This window comes from Phoxinus phoxinus (genome assembly GCF_949152265.1).
Source record: "Phoxinus phoxinus genome assembly, chromosome: 17".
NCBI lineage: Eukaryota > Metazoa > Chordata > Actinopteri > Cypriniformes > Leuciscidae > Phoxinus > Phoxinus phoxinus.
The window spans coordinates 15,454,700-15,475,914 of NC_136892.1; the positions used below are offsets into that span (position 1 = coordinate 15,454,700).

The 21,215-nt window shown below is 37.1% G+C and overlaps 1 protein-coding gene across 1 annotated transcript; it reads right to left on the bottom strand.

Moving 5' to 3' along the window:
• Positions 1-495: 495 nt before the first annotated feature.
• pfdn1 (prefoldin subunit 1) lies at positions 496-20,586 on the bottom strand. Its single transcript, XM_079586913.1, has 4 exons — positions 20,490-20,586; positions 19,688-19,854; positions 19,517-19,601; positions 496-1,555 (listed from the first exon to the last, which is right to left on the bottom strand). The coding sequence occupies exons 1-4, from the start codon at positions 20,520-20,522 to the stop codon at positions 1,472-1,474; spliced, it is 369 nt and encodes a 122-aa protein (XP_079443039.1). The 5' UTR covers positions 20,523-20,586; the 3' UTR covers positions 496-1,471.
• Positions 20,587-21,215: the final 629 nt, after the last annotated feature.

Here is a 21,215-nt window from a genome sequence, read left to right on the forward strand (position 1 = left end):
ACATATGTGGAGCAGCGATAGTCACTTCCGCGGCCAGTAGAGGGCGCGACAGATCAACTCCTCATCTGCGTGAACCTGAGGATCATATTTCGTTGGTCTGTCTCAAGAATATTTTGCCAAATGAACCCAGATAGGGTGATCAGAACCCACGACACGTAGTGAATGGATCTTTACAATAACGACTGTGTGTAGGCTACATTATCCCATATATTACACAGACACTTAGCCTACCTAATAAATAAATGGACATTCAATATTGTTTTGAGATTATATAGCATATTATTATATGAAAAGACATCATGGAGTAATTTTAGAGATGGGAGATTAGCACAACTTGTGTAGGAAACTAAAATAAAAAAAAAAAAGCTATTAAAGCTATAGAAATCTTTAAAAAAGGTCAAAAGAACACAAAATTACTAAAATGAAAGCTAATTCTAAATATTATTAAATGTTTTAAAGGCATATAAATAATACTACAATGACACTCAAAATGACTGATTGCTTTACTCCAACTGAAAATGTACTTAAATTTACTTAAAGTGGACGTAAACGCACTAAAACGAATATATTTGACAGTAGAATGATGTGACTGACCAGTTAGGATTAAATATTCAAGAGCGCCATATATTAATTTGAGGCAAAACCAGAAACTCACTGGCTTTCATAACAATGACCTAATCGATTTCAAAGCTTTACAATTAGAAAAACCCTCCATTGGTTTATCTATGCAATTCAGGTCCCTACTGAGGAAGGAGGATATCAAGCTGACGCACATCTGCATCACGAAGGACTGAGACGTAGACAGGCACACAGGAAACACACAGGAAGGGCTGTCTGGAGAACACTTAAACAGAAGTCTGGCCTGTTTCTCTTTTCCAGCTTAAAGGCTGTAGCCTGACAGACAAGTTCTCACAGGTTTATGCAACAAATGTCTAAGATCAGAAGAAAAGAACAAGGGAGGGGGGAAGAGGATGTCCAGAGGTGACTGACAGGAAACCAGTGATGTAGAGGCACAAACACAGCAATCCCCAAAACACACAGCAATCAAAGTACCACATCATTCAGATCATATCGAAATGACTGTCTGCGCCCTCTATGACACACACATACACACAGGTTTTACTGACTTTAAACATCTTTATTACCATGTTAACACCTGCTTACATAAAAAAAAGTTTTGCATTATTACAAAACCATAGGAAAAAAAACCCATTAAGAACTGTCGAAGAAAACAATCAATAACTTACAGAATACTCAGGTGTCAGAAGTCACACGAGTCAGTATTAGACAGGCAGTCAACAGTACATTCATTTTTAACTATTAACCTAAATAAACTTCCTGTGTTCAGCTGACAAATGACAGTCACGAGAATTCTCCAATACATGCACAAGCATGTTCAAACTAAGGGCACGGTGTACAAAGGTGATGAGAAGGTTTGTTTTGCGCGTGTGTGGGTGTGAGTGAGCGTGTTTTACTGGGCCCTTCTGGACATCAGCATCTCTCTGATGTTGTCCTCCGCGTCTTTAACGCTGCGGTCCAGGTATGTCTTCTTTTGCTGTGGAGAAAACAGAGAGGAAAAGACTAAATTACGTTAGCTGTAACTTCATATTCGGGAAACATCAGAAGCTTTTTCCTTTTCTGAACACACCCGTTTACTCCCCAAACTGCGTGACAGAGCTGTTAAAATTCTTCAAGATAAGATAAGAAGACGATGATCTTTTTTTGGATCACGCTCAAAGACGGTTGTGACCCGACTTTAACTTTGATTGCTCAGGATAAATAAGATTAAAGGTTTCCCATCGTCTCTAAATACGAAAATCAGAATAGACTAGTGAGATTCTGTTAAAGGTGTTGCATGCTAGAGAAAGTGTGAATGTATTACGCAACATGTGCCAGGATGCGTCATCACAGGACAACACCTGGTAAGTGGCCGAGATACTGTAGAGTAACAGGCCTCTACCTGAAGTCTTCCGGCAATGTGTTGCAAAATAAGTGAGTCAAAAGAGTACACACACACACACACACACACACACACACACACAAAACCTTTGCCCAAGGCGATGTGGCACAATCTCATAAACACAATAAATAAGACATAACACAAATATTGTGTGACACATATAACATTAACAATCCATGTTTTTACCTTATATCCCAATTTCACGGTGTGTGAGTGGTTAAAAATTAACCTAAAGTGTGCAGTATTTTAATTGTATGTGGTTGTAGGTCGAAGCGAGGCTTGTGGGCTGACAACTCTGTAATGATTTAAGTATGGGCATGTGTTTACATCTGTAACCAAGCATTACAGCACATTGGCTCACTGCTGTCTGGGAATCCCACCCTTCCTCCATCCCCCCTCAGTGACGTATGAATGAATAGCCTAACACAGCTACGTTCTCAAAAACAGAATGAGATGTCAATAACCTTAAGGGATAGTTCACTCAAAAATGTCAATTCTGTCATCATTTACTCAACCTGTATGATGTACGTTCATCTTTTCTGTACGATTGTACGATGTCGTACGATTTCTGTCCTTCCGTTGAAAGTCTTCTCCACCGAAATGCTTCAAAAACGTTCATAAAGACTGTAAAACTAGGCTTTAAGTTTGCGGTCAGATTTATTGTTGTTCAGCAAATTTTCAGATGACAAAATCCAGTCATTTCAATTGGAATTCAAACAATCTGGAATTCTGTGTGATGGCGAAATATTTCCCCAAGCAGATTTCAAGTTCAAGTGGTTCAAGTTGTTTAAGTGGATTTGCAAAGTCTTTTGGTCAACACAGCAAATCTGCATGACCAACAGAAGCCAATCCAGAATCTGCATATCATATGGACAACTTCATCAACTTTTTGAAGCGGTTTTGGTGTGAAATAGTCTTTCAATGGAGGGACAGACATCTCCCAAGTTTCATTAAAAATACCTTAAATTGTGTTTCAAAGAGTTTCATACAAAAAAATCATATAGGTTTAGAACAACATAAGGGCGAGTAACTGATGACTTTTCATTTTTGGGTGAACTATCCCTTTAAACTTTTGGTGGCTTAGCACAAAAAAGAGCATACTACCTATTTCTGCTTTTAAATAACTTCTTGTTGTTCACAGAGTTTTGAATGCATTGTCTTGTTTTCCTAGTAACGGGCTCATGTGTTGACTATTGTGTGAAAACAGAGGTATTCGGTTACGGTTTTATTCCCGCAAACACACTTACCATTCAAACTACGCCAAATGTGTCACAAAAATGCAAAAACAAGTATGTGGAATGAGGCAAATATCCAAACTCTGTCCTATAAATGCAAGAGTCAATTGTTCATCGAAGAGAAGGTTTATTTTTGGAATCTCATCCGGCTTGTTTGCGTACAAAGCTGCTTGCGTATTTTTGGATTTATGTACGTGCCTATGAAGATACCGATGATACAGGTTACCAGCATGCTTGCTTGTTTTTCATGAGAGGGCGATGGGTTTTTCAAACCATGGCATCGGTTTTGTGATAAGTCTGCATGCCACAGTGAGGAAAATATTCCCTGAGCAAGCATGATAAGAGATATGACAACAATTGATATCAGCTCACCCATACCTCCCCATTATGGTCATCTACAGAAAAGCCACTTATTTATAGGTTGAAATGCTAGGAAAGGTCATGAAAATATTTCAGAGGGCAGAAAATGACACAGGAGGGAAAACAATGGCCAACAGGGGTGTGCATTACCCCCTCCATCGATCTGATAGAGATTATGTTTGGCTGCCTTTAAATATACATTTCTTTTAAATTTTATCAAACGTACCCGTCGACTCATCCCCCAGTTTGTACAAACAAATTTTAATTTTACAGTATTACACAGAGTGGGACATATTTATACAATACTATTGAAAAGTTTGGGGTGAAAGAAGTGTCTTAGGATCACCAAGGCTGTATTTATTAGATTAAAAAATACAGTAAAAACAGAAACATTGCAAAAATTACTACTATTTTAAATTTGATTCATTATAACCATTTAAAAAAAAACCCGAAACATTCTATTTTAATATTTAAAAATCGTGTGACATATGTGGTTAAAGCTGAATTATCAATATCAATAATCCAGTCTTCAGGTTCACATGATCCATCAGAAATCTTTCTAATATGTTGATTTGGTCAAGAAGCATTTCCTATTATCAATGTCGAAAACATTTGTGCTTAATATTTTTTGAAATCATGATGCAATGTTTGCTTGCTTTCCAAAAAAACCAACAACTTTTGAACAGTAGTGTTTATGTTTTAATCGAGTTGTGAGCTTGTCTGAACTGAATGTGTACTGCAAAGTAAACACAAGAAGTGTGGCCTGTGCAGTCTGATTTCCAAGCAAATGACTCGGTTATTTAAATAAATTGTTCAAAAAGACTCACAAACTTAGAAGTTACGGGTTTAAATCAGTCTGACACACATCCTTCATTGAATGAGCTCACTGTTCAGAGCTGCACTGAAGAATATAAAAGTTTATTCCAGTGGTTTATTTACTGATTTATCTCATTTTGGGTGGGGCAGGTATGCTAAAAATAGCACAGGAGCACAAGCTGAAAAACTAAACGGGGAATCCTGTTCCCTGTTTGCTCTGTGAATCATATGCAAAAGACAAGCTACACATTCGGTGTAGTAATGTTGCATTTACTACTACATCCGTGTTTGGGGAGCTGAAACTAGCCGTTAAGTGTCTGCAGGAACAGAAATGATCCCAACTCAGTGGCGCTTGCCTCCTACACAGCTCTGCTGAGCGGAGTGCGAAACAATCAATCTTTTGACTACATGAATGCCCCGTTTGGTTTATGTATGTGTGTCTTGCTCGCGTTTGGACATCTCCACTAAGCTCTGAAATAGCACCATTTAAATGCTGATCTCTTTGATTAATCTGTCAAAGTAAAACAGACTCTAAAAATCTTTTGGTAATTTTTACAGAAAAATACTGTAAAAAATGCTAGGGTAAAAATCAGTTTTTTGGTTAACTAAGTTACCTTAAAGGGATAGTTCGGAGTAAAATCACCCTAGGGTCCTTTGCACCATGACATCGAGCCAAACACCCCCCCAGAAGCCTTTTTTTCCCTTGGTCGAACATTATTAAAATTAGAGGTATTGGAAAGTTTGTAAGTACATCAGGAGTTTATTTAAATAACACTTGCCTGACGACTCAAGCTACCGCTAACCCGGACGTCGAGGTCACTTCTGTGATTTGGGAACAGCACATTAAAGTCCTGGCAGAAAGCGAAGCATAAGGAGGTAGTGTAACAACAAATTATTATTATTTTTTCCGAAGTGTTCACAACTTTATACAACAATAATTGACAACAATAATTGTTGCAAACTGGTACTACCAACAAAATATTAGTGCACTACATCCTTATGCATCGCTTTCTGCCAGGACTTGTACGGGCTTTTCCCAAATTACTGAAGTGACGTCAGCGTCCGGGTTAGCGGTTGCATGAGCCGTCAGGCAAGTGTTATTTAAATAAACTCCTGATGTACTTACAAACTTTCCAATACCTCATTTTATGAGTACAGAACCTGTTTGTATTACTGTAGAAGTTTACTGTACCATTCCGGGCATTATTAGTGGGGTAATTTACGAGATACAAACTTGGATCCGTTAGCGCCTGCACTAAGCGGTGTTTGGCTCGAGGTCGGTGCAAAGGACCCTAGGTTGATTTTACTCCGAACCATCCCTTTAACATACAACAAATGGTGAAAAATGGTTTAACATCACATTAATTTTGCTGTAAAATACTGTCAAATGTATGTTTTTTGCTAATAAAAACTATGAATTACTATATATCTTATAGAGGAAAAAAAAAAGTTGCATTCCCAAAAGGCCCCGGGTGAAACATCACATATTTTCACATAAATTGTTTTGTTTTATCTTACTACGAATTAGTAACGCTTATTACATCATTTTGATGTCATGCGTTACCCTGATTGTATTTTGTATTTGCGTGTATGACCCCGTGGACTGTTTATACACAAGTATTGATCATGTTTCATGGACAGGCCACTTAGGATGAACTTGGGATTGATCATCATGTGGCTTTCTGTTTTTACTATTAAGGTGGTTATTAGTATTCTAATGTACAATGAAGATTTGGGAAGTTTAAGTAGATTATATGATGGTATATTAACATAATATAATTTGATGAAATATACAGTAATAAGTTGAAAAATATGCCATCACGTAATACCTGTAACGTTGTCATCAATTTTTTACAGTGAATTTCTGCCAACAACAGCTGCCATTTCAGTTTTGGTTCTCTAAATCAAAGGTCATATCAGGACCATACAACATTATAATACTAAAAAGTCAGTCAAAATAACACAATCATATAAGATCACTGCACTAAATTCTGCACTAAACTGGTTGTTATCATCAAAGGTATGAACCCAACAGCTAATGGGGGACTCCCCATTGCCCAAACACGCTGTGTTATGGAAACATACTCTCCATGCGGATAATGATACCTCAGAAGACTGACCTTCCCAGAACAATGCGGAAGAAGGCACAAAGAGAGGTCTTGTGGCTCTCTCTTCTGCGGTTCTGTATGAATCGGACTGCAGAAGCCTTCATTGTTGTGGCCTGAATGGATCTTCTCATGGGAGCGAAGGCCGCCCATAGTGACTTCTGTCAGAACACAGATGACAGGGCAGATAGTCTGCGCAGACACTGCTGTAAAAGAGCCCTTTGTTGTTGCCGGCTCCGCTACAAAAGGCAGAGGTGACGCTTCTGAAAAGCGATGACCTGCCGCAAAGGCCAACGGATAACGGATGAGCGGCAAAGAACAGCTGCAGATTTTCATGTCCCAACATTCCACTTTAGCAAAATCAAACATAAACAATTGCCAAAGGAATGTTGCTTTAGCGGTATACTGTATAACTCTAGAGAAAAGAGGGTGGAAGATGCCTCTGGGTGAAAGGATTCATTCTGAAAACACAAACTGGTTTTGAGTTGCAGAGATGTTTGTCTTGCAGAAACAAATGCAACAAAGTGCCATTGAAACAGGAACTGTAGCTTCACCGCACCTGCAATATTTGTCTAAAGGCAAAACACTACACGCAAAAAAATGTTCATGCACACTTCAGTTTTGAGATTTTGGCCTACTTGGCTTTTCCTAATGTGCTATTTCAGACTAGTGGAAAGTAAACATTCAAAATACTAGGGCTGCCCCCTAATATTCGACTAATCATTAGTCGGCTAGAAGTCAAAATTTTTAATTATGTAATCCGTAGAAACGTGCATATAGGTGTCTCCACTACTGCAGAGATGATGAGTCAGCATCATCAACTTAAAGGTTGTATCAGCGATTTCAGGCCCAAAAATAAATAATCACATTCATCTAATCTTTCCTAACAATCCGCTAGCTGCCCGCCCTATAAGCAAGCGGTCAAAAAAACGCGTCTCTGTAGGCAGCCTAGGCTCGGAGCTAAAGAAGAAGCCAGCGTCTATCAACAAGAGAAATTGAACATGGCTGAGTCAATCCCCAAGAGGAGGAGGAGGAGGATTAGGGCGAGGGAATACCATCGTGTTTATTCCAAGACACGTAGCCTATAGTTGTCAGAAGGCTTTTGAACGGTGGAAAGAAATTAAAGTAAAAAAAAAAAAACGGTGCTTTTTTTGCACCGTTTCTTCTGGACAGGTGAGTAGCTGCTAGTGCTGACTTGTTTGGATGTGAACTGTGTGTAAAAATATCCTTCTTGAAATAATATGAGCGAAGCTCAACTAAACTTGGGTAGCTCTAGCTAAGAAATGCGCGTGCATGATCGTTTTTCTTTCTTGATGCACGAAACGGGAGGGAGGGGTTGGTTTGTTTGGGATCTCGCTTCAAACACAAACAGAAGTGACATCACCCACAATCGCTGATACAACCTTTAATCTCTGCAGCGGAAAACACAGAAAACATTATCAATAAATGATTTAAATGTTTAGACCATCTACTTGCCGTTTTTTCAAGACACCGCAATTACTTTTGCCGGTGCGCTGTGCCACGTGAACGCTGATTAGGATATACATAAGGCCCATATGGCTTATTTATATACACGTGCGATTAGACGACTAATTGCTTAAATGATCGACTACTAGTCGACAAGAAAAATCTTTAGTCGAGGGCAGCACTACAAAATACACTTTATATATATATATATATATATATATATATATATATATATATATATACTAAATCTGTTTGTGTCTATAGATTTTAAATTACAGTATATTTAGGGCTGTGAATATTGGGGTAGACCGCTTTGATTCACGATATGCTTTCGATTCGATTAGCCCAGAACACAGCATTGTTTTGGATGTTCGGAAAGTACGTCGCAAAATATAGACATATTTTTTGGTATCTTTAGGAAAAATTGACAGTGTGTATGCGAACCAGGACTAAACGCATTATTTTCTTTTTTGGTCCAGACCAAAAGAACCAAGAGAACTACAAGTGTGAACACACTCTTAAACCTCCCGATCTGCTCGAGGACAGCTTTGGGGCCGCCGCTTAATCGAATTACACACCGACCTTCATGGGACAAAGATTGCAAAAAAAAACATTGTCCATTGTTAGATGTTAGCTCATGTTAGTTTTTTATTTGCTTTGTAGCTGGAGCTACTTCTCTCTGTTTATGAATAGAGTCACGCAGGTAGGGCTACTTTGCAACGGTTATCGTCCTGTCCCTGCCATCCAATTTTAAACACTTAAATCCGTTTTGCTCCATCCATGTAATTAATGCGCATCCTTGATTAAGCGTAGTTTTAAATCAGTCTGAACTATAGAAATGTATCTTCATACTTACAAGTAAAGCTTCATGTTACAGGATTTGATCTATTTCCATGACTTTATCAATGGTTGAGCGGTTTGACTATAGCACTATTGTGAGAGAGCTACAGTATCATTTGTTAATCTGTTAGCAGTGGCAGTTCTGAGGAGAGATCAAACACGGGCTGCTCTAAAACGGCTCAGAACGGAGCGCGAGCGCAATCCAGTGAAAGGCAGTGAGGAGTGCAGCGCGTATCTGTGAGGGAGATCTGTGGTTGCGAACCACGCAGCAGCGTCTCCATTAATTTGCGCATGTAATAATTGAATGCTTATATATTTTAAAGCATTGAATCGCATTCGAATTGCAATTCATTCAATTAAATTGATTATTGACTGAAACAAATTATTCACATCTCATCAGGATTTGTAATGGATACATCAAGGAAATTTCATTCATTACACCCCTACATATCTTTAAATTCGTTTTTTTCTGCTGCACTGGTCCAGAAATCTCGACTTTAGTATACCAAATTTATCTATATTCTAATGGTTTTTACAGAGGGGTTTGTCATCTGCCTGATTTGATACATTTTATTCCATTTTTTTTTTTTTTTTGGCTGTTCACAGTATTTTCTGGTTTACGGGGTGACAAAAAGAGACATAAAAATCCCATCTTTAAAAACATTTGAGACTAATAGGTAAAAAAAAGAGGAAACTCTATTCTGGAAATGTATGCAAATTAGTGCATATTTAACCATTTAAGAAAACTTATATTTTTATTCTTAATGTAATCAATCAACTGGGGAAGTATAGTGATATCTATTAGTTATTTTTTCCCTATTCACCAGATGTCTCTTGCATTAAATCCTGCAAAAAAGGAAAACGGTAGTTTCGGTTGTATTAACTATAATTATTACAGTAACACCTACAGAACATTAAAGGGGTGAGGAATCAATAAATTTCAGTGGTGGCTGTGTGGTGGACATCTTATATTACAAGCCAAAGTCCCCTCTCTGCTTTGGGTTTTTATAGTCCAATATAAATTCATGTTTAATTTGATGTTTACACAGTTTCCAGGTTACAGGCTTATGGAACATCAATAACCTCACACTATCAACAAGCAACTAATATCTCCCAATATCCGGCCATGTAAATGTCATGGGGGCAGTTTGGGGGCAGTTGACCTGATGTTATATAATGTTAGTTAATCTAGCTGGCAGACATATATGAGGTTTTGTCAAAACTGCGCTTGAGATAGTCTAGCAATCATCAATAAGAATTGTTGAAAACAACAAATCGATCTTTAAACAATATTTTATTTGCATTATCTGTATAGACCTTATGTGCCAGAGAAACAAGCGCACAGCCATCTTTAGAATATTGTCTTTAGACTTCTGTTTTAGCGATAGCTCTGTATATTTCTATGGCATTGCTGTGGAAGAGTAATTAGCTGATGAAGTGGATTTACTTATTGTAGAGTTAATGAAAGTTATCACAAGCATTGTAATGTTTAAAGCAGACATCTTAACATACGTCAGTAGACCGGGAAGATTTTAAAATGGGCAGTTCATTCATTAATTCTTAAGATCGCTGTGGAAATACAAATCGGAAGACAAAAGACAATAAGCGCAGCGCTAAAAAAGGTGCGGGGCTACATAAGGTCTATAGTTTCCAGATGTTGTGGGTCAGTAAGACTTTTGTCTTTTTTTGTGAAAGAAACGAATACCTTTATTCAACAACGATACATTAAATTAAATCAAACGTGACAGCGTTTTTTTTTTTAAGTAAATGGTTTTTAACTTTCTATTGATTAAATAATCCTGAAAAAAAGTATAACTTTTTTACAAAACTATTAAGCAGCACAACTGTTCAACGTTTTTTTTTTAGAAGCAAGTTATCATAGAATGATTTCTGAAGGATCATGTGACACTGAATACTGGAGTAATGATGCTTAAAATTCAGCTTTGATCACAGGAATAAATGACATATTTAAAATATTTAATGTACAAAACAGTTATTTTCAGTCGTAGAAATATCTTACAAATTTATTGTTTTTACTGTATTTTTTAAATAAATAAATGCAGCCTAGGTGAGGATAAGATGTTTCTTTCAAAATATTAATATATTTTACAGACTCCAAACATTTGAAGTGTATTTTTGCGAAGAAAAACATTGAATGAAAAATATTAATATCAAGCAAAATATATACAAATAAAAATAAATCTTTCTCTTATGGTAAATCCAGTCCAAATTTTGGTAGGGCATGTAAAAACATGCTGTGAAACTTTTGGAAACTGTCATTTTAAAATTTGTTTTACTCACCATTTCATCTCATATTTATATATATTATTTTAATACTGTCAATTATTTTCTCCTCCAAATTCTTTGAATTTGATGGGCAGTCTTAAATGAAAGCATAATTCTGTGCCACTGCAGAGATCAAGAGTACAAAGTCGCGGAGTTGCAGAGCGGCGGGTGTGAGGAGATCTATCAAGCGTCTCAAAGAAGATGTGGCCATGAAAGTGCCATGTAAGGACATTTGTCCCCATGCACCGACACCCAAGCCATAAAACTAATTCTGCAGCATCTCCCTCCTGCTGCCACTGGAGTATTAATAACATGCTTCTCCCATCTTTCACTGCAAATACAGCAAACAATACCCCGCCAAGACTCAGGGAAGGGAGCTGACAGATCCATAACAGTCATGTCAACAGGTTTCTCTCACATGCTTCACTATAGACATGCTTCACCCCCCGCCGCGGGCACGAAGCCCATGGGCCAATTATGACCTCATAACGGAACCAGCAGTGGGGTTATTGTCACCCCAGGAGTCATCAGTCATGTATGAGGATCACGAGGGTGGAGAGTGGGCCAAGGCGCTGCTCTGATGCTGACGACATCATGTTACCTCGCATCCAGGCTGTGTGAATCTGGAGGTCAAAGGAGCCATGAGTTCATTCGCCCCCCTGAGATCTAAATGCGGTTCCACGATGTACTAGGCGGAAAATGACAGCTATGTGTTTTGACTGTACACAGGCGTTAAAAAAGCAAGGAGGCTTCTGAAACATTTGTGTGACTCAGGGGTTGCCTTTCAAACGCTAACAATCACCATCATTAAATTGGTGTCTTAAAAACAACAACAAATGATTATGACTTGTAGATAAACAGTTTGTGCTGTGCTGCCAAATTCACAAAAATCTTATTGTGACAAAAGTTTGATTTATATGACGAACAGATTTAATTTAGGCTTTTATTCACTTATAAATAAACATACAGCACATCACTTATGGTAAACTAAACACAGAAGCTCATGTGTGCATCGCATGTGTATCATATGCTATGGATCTCGCGCATCACGCACAAGTGGTTTAGCTTATGTCTTTACCAAATGTACTGCGTTGCATGCGTGCATACATTTTTTTTAATGTAAATAAAAGCCTATAAATCAGTTCATCATAGAATGCAACCATATGTCTTCACAAGACTTTAAACCGCCCCATTCATTTGGATTAATTTTACGACGACTTTATGAGTTTTGATTACCTGGACTTTCAATGGAGAAGCAGAAACCTCTCAATTTAAAATATCTTAATTTGTATTTTGAGGAATAACCAGTCTTATGTAAATGACAGAATGACAGAATTTCCCTTTAGATAAATTCTAAAGTAAGAATGTTCCTAAGTGCAACTTTTGAAAAATTCGTACAAGTTGATAACCTCATCCTAACTCTATGAGCTAGTTTCTATGATTTTTAAGAAAAAAAAATTCAGGAATATAAATTCTTCTTACATTTTGAATTAAGAAAAGTTTTCGGGAATGTTCTTACATGTATTCTTAACTAAAATATATATTTACAAAAAAAATTTAAAATAGCAGTTAAAAATAGCTATTCTTAAGAATGTTTTGTGAATCTAGCCCCTGGCCACTATGAGATACATGATGGTCACAGGGGAATAAAAAAAATAAAAAAACTGTAGTCGTTTTTTTGACGAGATTTACGAGGTGCTGCATCACATGTTGCGCTCTCACTGAGGGAAGCCCTGGGCCTCGTTCCAGATGTCACCAGCCCTGCATTTATTCACAATGATGTCAGGACCGAGACTGGAAATACACCCAAACTGAACAGTGCACTGAAGCCAAAGACAGACAGGCCCAGACACGGTGCAGAACACACACTCCGGGCCAGAACACACACAAAGCTCAGAAACACTTTATATGAGTGAACGCCTATGACCTCACAGCCCTCATTTACACTTCAGGTATATTTCCTTTCAACTCATTTGCCTTTTGAAGAGTTTCCTTCACAATGAAGAGTTCCTGCTAAATAAATGTGTAAAGTAACAGATGTGCTTATGCAAAGTTGGGATATAGATGAGTAATTGATTAGAGAGTAAATACATTATTCAAACTATGCAAATTGATGAGCCTTAACAAGGAAATACATTTCCCACTTTGGCGTCAAATATATGCAGTGCCACGCAAAGCACATTTTATTACAGGCAAATAGGCTAAATTTCACCAAATATTGTTTGATTAATATCATATGAAATATATCTCATGACACAAACCATGAAATATGAGACAAATATGCCTACTTCCAATGAATATCGTATGGCAAAAGTTGTATGTTGCAATTAACGGGACAGAAGTTCTTTATCAAATGCAGTACTTATTCTGACAATACAGAAATTCAGAAGCAGCTCAAGTTTATACATTATCATTCAAACGTTTGGGATCAGTTATTGAAAGAAGCATCTAATGCTCACCAAGACTGCACTGTGATGCAAAGCTGAAATTTCAGCATCAAGACTCTAGTCTTCAGTGTCACATGATCATTCAGAAATCATTCTAATATGCTGATTTGCTGATCACGAAGTATTTCTTATTAATATCAATGTTGAAAACAGTTGTGCTGCTTAATATTTTTGTGGAAACTGAAAGAAAGAAAGAAAGAAAGAAAGAAAGAAAGAAAGAAAGAAAGAAAGAAAGACAAAAAAGAAAGGAAAAAAAGAAAGGAAAAGAAAGAAAGAAAGAAAGAAAGAAAGACAGACAAAGAAAGAAAGACGATTTAGTTTCTTATACTGCTTATACGTAAAAAGATGCTAGACAATGTTTATAGCCAAAGGGCAAATACTTGCACAAGGTCATGACTTCATCAAAAATGTGTTGATCTATATTGTCAACACAGACTCAGATCTGGAAAGAGATAAAGAAACGAATGCATGACACATCAGACCCAGACGGAAGGTGAACTAGACTACTGTACCTGATCTACAAAGGTATTACACCTGGTATTAAAGGGCCTCTAAGCGATCTCGCGCGTTTTTAGGCCCAAACTTTTTTTTTTTTTTTTTTTTCACATACCGCAAACATCTCCTCACTATCCGCTAGCTGCCTGTCCCCTGAACACACTGTAAAAAACGCGGTCTCTGCAGAGAGCCCAAGCTCCACAAACAGCAGCAAAAACAAACTGAGCAATAAACAGAGCGACCCGCACCACGAAACATAACAAACTGTTCCAGCCAATAACCGACAAGAATGATGTGGGGTGGGGTTTGGGGGGTTATTGCGTGGATGAGGAGGAGGGAGGGTCTAGCTAGCCTCCGTTTTGTTTGATAATAATTCAAACATCAACAATAGGTTACGCCAACCGAGATCACTTAGAGCACCTTTAAGATGCGTTTTGTTTGATTGGATCACAAGTAGACGAGGTAGACACAAACGAACCTGTTTACACCTGGTGTTTTAATCCGGTCTATTTTTTCCTCTTTCGACCACTTGAGGGGAGGGTCTATTGGCGGATAAGTGTATGTGTTTTTTCCAGATCTTTCAATCTAACGGACGAAATAAGCTCGGGAAATTTACACATGAACACGAAAGGAAAAGACGGAAAGCAAACAGAGAGCAGCAGCTTTCATTTATGCTCTGATAGACTGCGTGTTAGAAATGGTGAGAGAACATTGTGCTAGGTACGTTTTTTATCTTCAAACCAAACTTGGGTCTTCAGTCGACAGTTTAAATGCGTCTGGCTAGAGCGCTTCCCATAATGTTCACGTGATAGGTTAGCAGGTGGAGAGCAGGCAATCTTTTGTGGCTGCTCGAACGCATTCGACCACATGAGCGTTTACACTAGGAAAGCAAGCCGGTCAAAACACTTCTTAATGCAAGGTGTAAACAGGGCCAAAATGTCTCGCATGTGCCTGTGTTTCACTGCATCACAGCTCACTGTGGTTCCTTTCATCTGTTTATTTATACACTCATATCAAGGGGAAACTCATCTGCACTGAAATCTCACATTCTGCTGAAAATATGACCCATGCAGATGATTTACCACAAACAATGGAGAAATTACATCACAGTTGACATGAGGTGGGATAATACTGAAAGATGAGAGACGTTTTCAGTAATTCACACGTTCATGGAATGATTTAATCAGTTTATTCAGTCTGATAAGACATATGGATCACCCATAAAGCATCTAAACCAACATTGTGCATTGTGAGATAAAGTTAACAGTATTTTTATAACATGACTTTAAATTCCCATCATACGGAGATACACTTCCTCCCATTCTTCTCATGAACTTTTCCAAACTTGCAAAGTTTTAAAATATCTTTCCCTCATGCAAAATCTCATGGTATGACACCTCGATGACTATGCTGGTTTATTAAAACTTCTCGCCTGACGGGGGTCATTCTTGAGTAAGAAAAATGAAATGGAAAAAATGATAAAGGGATGTTGCCAGTAAAAGCCTGCTGATTTCCCCCTGATGTCAGGTAGTTTTAAAATAACTGCACTGATCTGAAATCTGTTTGAAATATAAGGCTGTTGTGTCAGAAACATGACCACCCATGAGGCCACAGGTAGTCACACGCGAATGAAAAAAAAAAAAACCTGAACAGCTGCCTTTTCACTCTTGTCATGAACGATGACATCAGTGAAATATTAAATAACTTTGTCTGAACACATTTGTTCATGCAAGTTAAAAATCTGTTTCATGAGGTATGACATGTAGCTGCAGTGCCAAGCAACTCTGATGGGTGGTAATTTCATGATGGATTGGACTTGTCACTTACAGTAGCAAAAAATATTTGTTTATGATAAGACACATTTGAAAACTGGCCGAGGTCACAGAGAAACGTTGTGTGTAGCCAGCTGCCATAAGAGGTGCTTGCTGAATGCTTGTGCTGTCTTCAGCTCATTATTTAAAGTCCCCCTGTGGTGAAAATAAAGCTTTTAATGTTGTTGTTTATATGTCTATGTGGTGTTTTTAATATGCTTTAATACAAACCATATGCAAATTCATAAGTCAACACCATTGTTGAGTATTTTCTCCTTAAAACTGCGGTAAACCAAAAACAGTCTCAATAACACGGTTTGAAATCGGAGGTGTTTCTTACGTCACAAACTACCTTCTAACCAATCAAGTCAACGTGTGATCGTCAACAAGTGGATCTCTGAGCTGCGCGATTAATCGCATCCAAAATAAAAGTTTGTGTTTACATAATATATGTGTGTGTATTGTGTATAATTATTTTGTAATTATATGTTATGAAAATGCTACAAACTGAAAGTTATGCACATATTTCCATTTAGCAAAACAGGTTGTCTTAATAGTGAGCAGGTTGGCGTTAAACCATCCAAGAGAGAAAAGAGTGCATTCATTTTCATTATACCATGGTCTGTTTGAATAGTTGATTCTGATGGTGGGCAATAAACCCATTTAATGCACAGGTGGTTCAAGTAATTTTAATCACAGTTCATTATTTCGCTGCTTTCATTGAAGCACAAATCCGCACACAGAAATCAGAGATAGCGCTTACACACACAGAGGAACTTTTAGGAGCACACAAACTTATCAACGCTGCCCTACGACTTTAATTGATCAAATAGATTCACTACTGAATCGATACATTATATTTCTTAGCAAAGCTGATTTAAAGTGGGCAGATATGCTAGATCTGACGAGATCATTTTAACCGCTTCGCATTAGGGGGTTTCTTTGCCTCCACGTCGTGCATTGACATTGTTTAATGCAACAGCTAGCCATAAATTATCCCTTACGTATAATATGTATTTTGTAAATAGTCGAGTGTCAAACTTACACCACTATTCAAAAGTTTGGTGTCAGTAACAGTCTCTCATGCTCACCAAGACTGCATTTATTTGATAAAAAAATACAGTAAAACAGCAATATTGTTAAATATGTTTACAGTTTAAAATAACTGTCGATTTAAATATATTTTCAAATGTAATTAAATTTATCCCTGTGGATTTTCAGAATCATTACTTCAGTCTTCACTGTCACATGAATCATGATCCATCAGAAATCATTCTAATATGCTGATTTGCTGCTCAAGAAACATTTCTTATTATTATCAATGTTGAAAGCAGTTGTGTTGCTTAATTTTTGTGGAAAACATTGTTTTAGGATTCAGAAAACCATTTATTTGAAATAGAAATCTTCTGTAACATTATACATGTCTTTACTGTCTCTTTTGATCAATGCAATACATCTTTGTTGAATAAAAGTGTTAATTAAATAGAAAAATCTTACAGACCCCAAACTTTTACACAGTAGTGTACACAAGATATTATATTTTACTTAATTAACATTTATAAGAAAAATATATAGTAATAAGTATATGGCAGAAATAATAAAATAATACAGCTCTTTCAAAGAACAGGTCACTTAAAATTTTTCCTAGAGTATTATTTATGAAAATTTCTAACCAACGAGCTGCTACTTTAAATAGAAGGCTGGTGATCTCAGAAAACCTGTGACAATCTACGATTCAACACCCCACAAAAGGAAACCACGATGCGACACTGAATCAATTGCAGTCATTTTCATAGAGGCCCACACGTAGATGATGACGACGATGACATTTGTCATCACAATTTCCTTATAATGAGGTTTTGGCAAGTCAAATAAAGAATGAACACATCCGCTCTTTCGTAGAATTATTTTCAGACCAAAGTTCCAGTGCAGCTTTCTCACTGACTATAATAATTGTCAGTGGACTACGAATTGCACCAAACACTTAGAAGGTATTTTACAAAAACAAACATGTGGGGTTGGAAGTACATTATTCACAAATAAAGACTTCACGTCAAATAAAGCAAACGGGAAAAGGGGAGGCATAAGGATGACGGCTGTCATGCAGCATGTGAATGTTTGTGAGAAGATAAGTATATCATGAGGGCCATGTAGCTCTTGTGGTTTTTACATTAGTGATGTATGCCCATCATTTTTACCACACATACCCCCCCGATCGCACCAAGGAGCTAAAACAAGCCTGGGGGCTTTTCCACCCACAAACAACGAGTGTGAAATTCTGATTGTACTTGCAAAACTGTGGGATGAGCATTTAGGGGGGAAACATAACCACACAAGCATTTCAGTTTCTGAGCATGCTACAGTAATGCCTGCTGTGTGAACACTTAAAGCTACATAGATAAATCATAGAAGTTCTCTTTGCATTAACATATCGTCTTATTCATTCATTCGCACTCCATTATTTCAACATTTTATTACTTCTTTAAATGTGGCCATTGCCTTTTAATTACATAGACATTTTATATCTCTAAACCTAGTGTCTTCTAATGGCATTATTAATCATGTTTGTAATAGAACCTTGATAAAAATGTATTCAACAATCTAACGGCTTTCTGATACTGTCTTTTTGAAATTCAAGAAGAGAGAAAAGAAAAGGTAAAAATCACACTACAAATACAAGACACTAGGCTGTTCACACCTGGTATTAACATCCGTCTCGGGGGATTCGATAAGAAGAGGTCAACCACTTGCACCACATGCACTTCAAACGCATTTCCTGTGATCGCTTGTGATTGGATTTCTTCAAGGGGAGGGTCTTTCATTTCATGAGTGCATCCATTACTAAAAAGTCACGGTATCAATGTTCATTACTGCTCAAAAATGTGTTTTTGTTTTTGAAAGAAGTCTCTTATGCTCACCAAGGGTGCATTTATTTGATCAAATATATAAAACAGTAATATTGTGAAATAATAGTACATTTTAAACCATTACTCCAGTTATCAGTGTCACATGATCCTTCAGAAATCATTCTAATATTCTGATTTGCCGCTCAAGAAACATTTCTTATTATCAATGGTAAAATCAGTTGTGCTGCTAAATATTTTTGTAACCACGATAGTTTTTTTCATAGAAATCTTTTGTAACATTATAAATGTCTTTACTGTCACTTTTGATCAATTTAAGCCACCTTCACGTGCCATCTGAAATTTTTTTGTGACTACGAGCTTGTCACGTTCAAGTGCTTTCTTGTCTGAAAGAACAGGAATCATGGAGGACACCGGGTTTATTCTTGCCTATTTATTGGGAAAATCTTATTAAAGCCAAAATGATATTTAGTGTACCATTCATTGACAACCATAAACACTATCTAGGATAGTGAGCTTGCTGACAATTCTGGAATTTCAGTCAAATACAGGCTATTTTTGCGGTGTATAAAACATACAATATATTTTAAATGACTATTCATAAATATGCACTACTTTAACGACAAGACAAGGGGATGTAGCTGTTGTGGAAAAAATAGTAAAGAATACCAGTCACAGCTTTGGACCTTATTTACACCTGTATTTATTTATCATAGGCCACTTGTGAGAGATGAATGTTAATACCAGGTGTAAGTAACACAGTTTTGAGGTGCTTGACAGGGTGTAACTGTCTGAGAGAGATGCTTTATGTTTTTGTGCTCCTGACTTACCTCAAGCTCCTTGATCTTCTCATCTGCCGTCTTCTGCTTGTCCAAAAGCTGTTTGGTGATCTCACCTTTTGACTGTAAAATGAACCTGGAAAAAGTGAGGAGGAGGTCAAAATAATCAACAAAAAATGTCTCATTCAGGCACAGAATTTACACCAGCAGAAATGTACATACATGCGTCCTGCTCCCTCAAACATGTGAGTGGTGTCAGGGAGTGACGTGATCTCTGCATGCGTGAGGTTGGCGTGCTTCTTCATGCGGCTCAGCTGTTCGACCTGCAGGTCTGCCAGCTTCACCTTCTGCTGGGTGTCAATCATTTTAGCCTGCAACTCTGCAAAGGCCTGTGGCATACAGATGTAAGGATTGGAGTTTAGGTTGAATGAGATCTGCTGCAATATAATTAACGTGTCTTATGCCCTCAAACACATGTTAAATCATGTTTATTGGATGTGAATTAGAGTTATTACAGAGGAACCCGGGAGAGGGTTTATACTAGCCTACATACTCGACTATGAATGAAAGTGCAGAAATATCAGAAACTTCAAAGTTTAGACTAGAATCTCTACTTTTGCAAAAGGTTTACAATGGTAACCATAGACATAACCATATAACGTAGTTACAAACAACCTGCAACCGTCAAAATACAAAACAAAATGAAAGAAAATGACAGACATATTTTGAAAGCCTCTTACACAATTTTATGTATGTATACATATTAATTTATAAAGGGTTTACAGTAGTTATTAAACGTGTAAAATTATATTTTGACTTTATATCAAAAATAAAAAATAAATGCAAAAATTAAAAGGTTTCTTGTGCACCGAGGTTACATATTGCCATTTCACATTGCTATTACAGTTCCACTCAAAAATTCTGATCTACCTTAGTTTAAAAAATACCTTTATTCGCTATGTTATCATGACCAAGTAATAAACCCGTTTATATTCTGTGAATAAACCTGTAAACCACCGTTTACCTTCTTCAACTCGAGGTCTACGGGAGCCGCCATGATGCTGAGAGAAGAATGAGTCACCGCGCATGCGTGACACTGACACAAAGAGATAGTTGCAAAACCTAGTGAGAGACCTACATAGAAATATCAGCTAATGTGCAAAAATGCTCTCTAGATAGGCAGCACGGTAGGATTTTAGGCACTACCTCAATCTCTAAATAGTGCAGCTCAGGAATAACAGTGCACGAGTTATTAAGACTTTCATATTTAATGTTTATGGAATGCTGTTACAAAGGGAAAAGTCACACAAGCTTACAATACATACTGCCTTTTCTTTTTTTGCACTAATTCTAGAATGTTTCACCTCAGTGCAACATTGCTAGAGAAAATATTTGTAACATGTTGTTTTGTTTTGTAAAGTCATGTTCTGCATTGTGGATCCTGAAGACATTGCTTACAGTAAACCAACGTTGGACTTGAGCATACTAAACAAAATGAGAATATCAGATGTAACATTTCTTTACTCACCCCGGTGACCCCTCAAAAATATAACCTTTCAACATGTACATAACCAACATATCCCTACTAAAAAGCACTATATATATATATATATATATATATATATATATATATATATATATATATATATATCATATACACACATATATATATATATATATATATATATATATATATATATATATATATATCATATACACATATAGATATATTGCACAAGTTTACAAATAT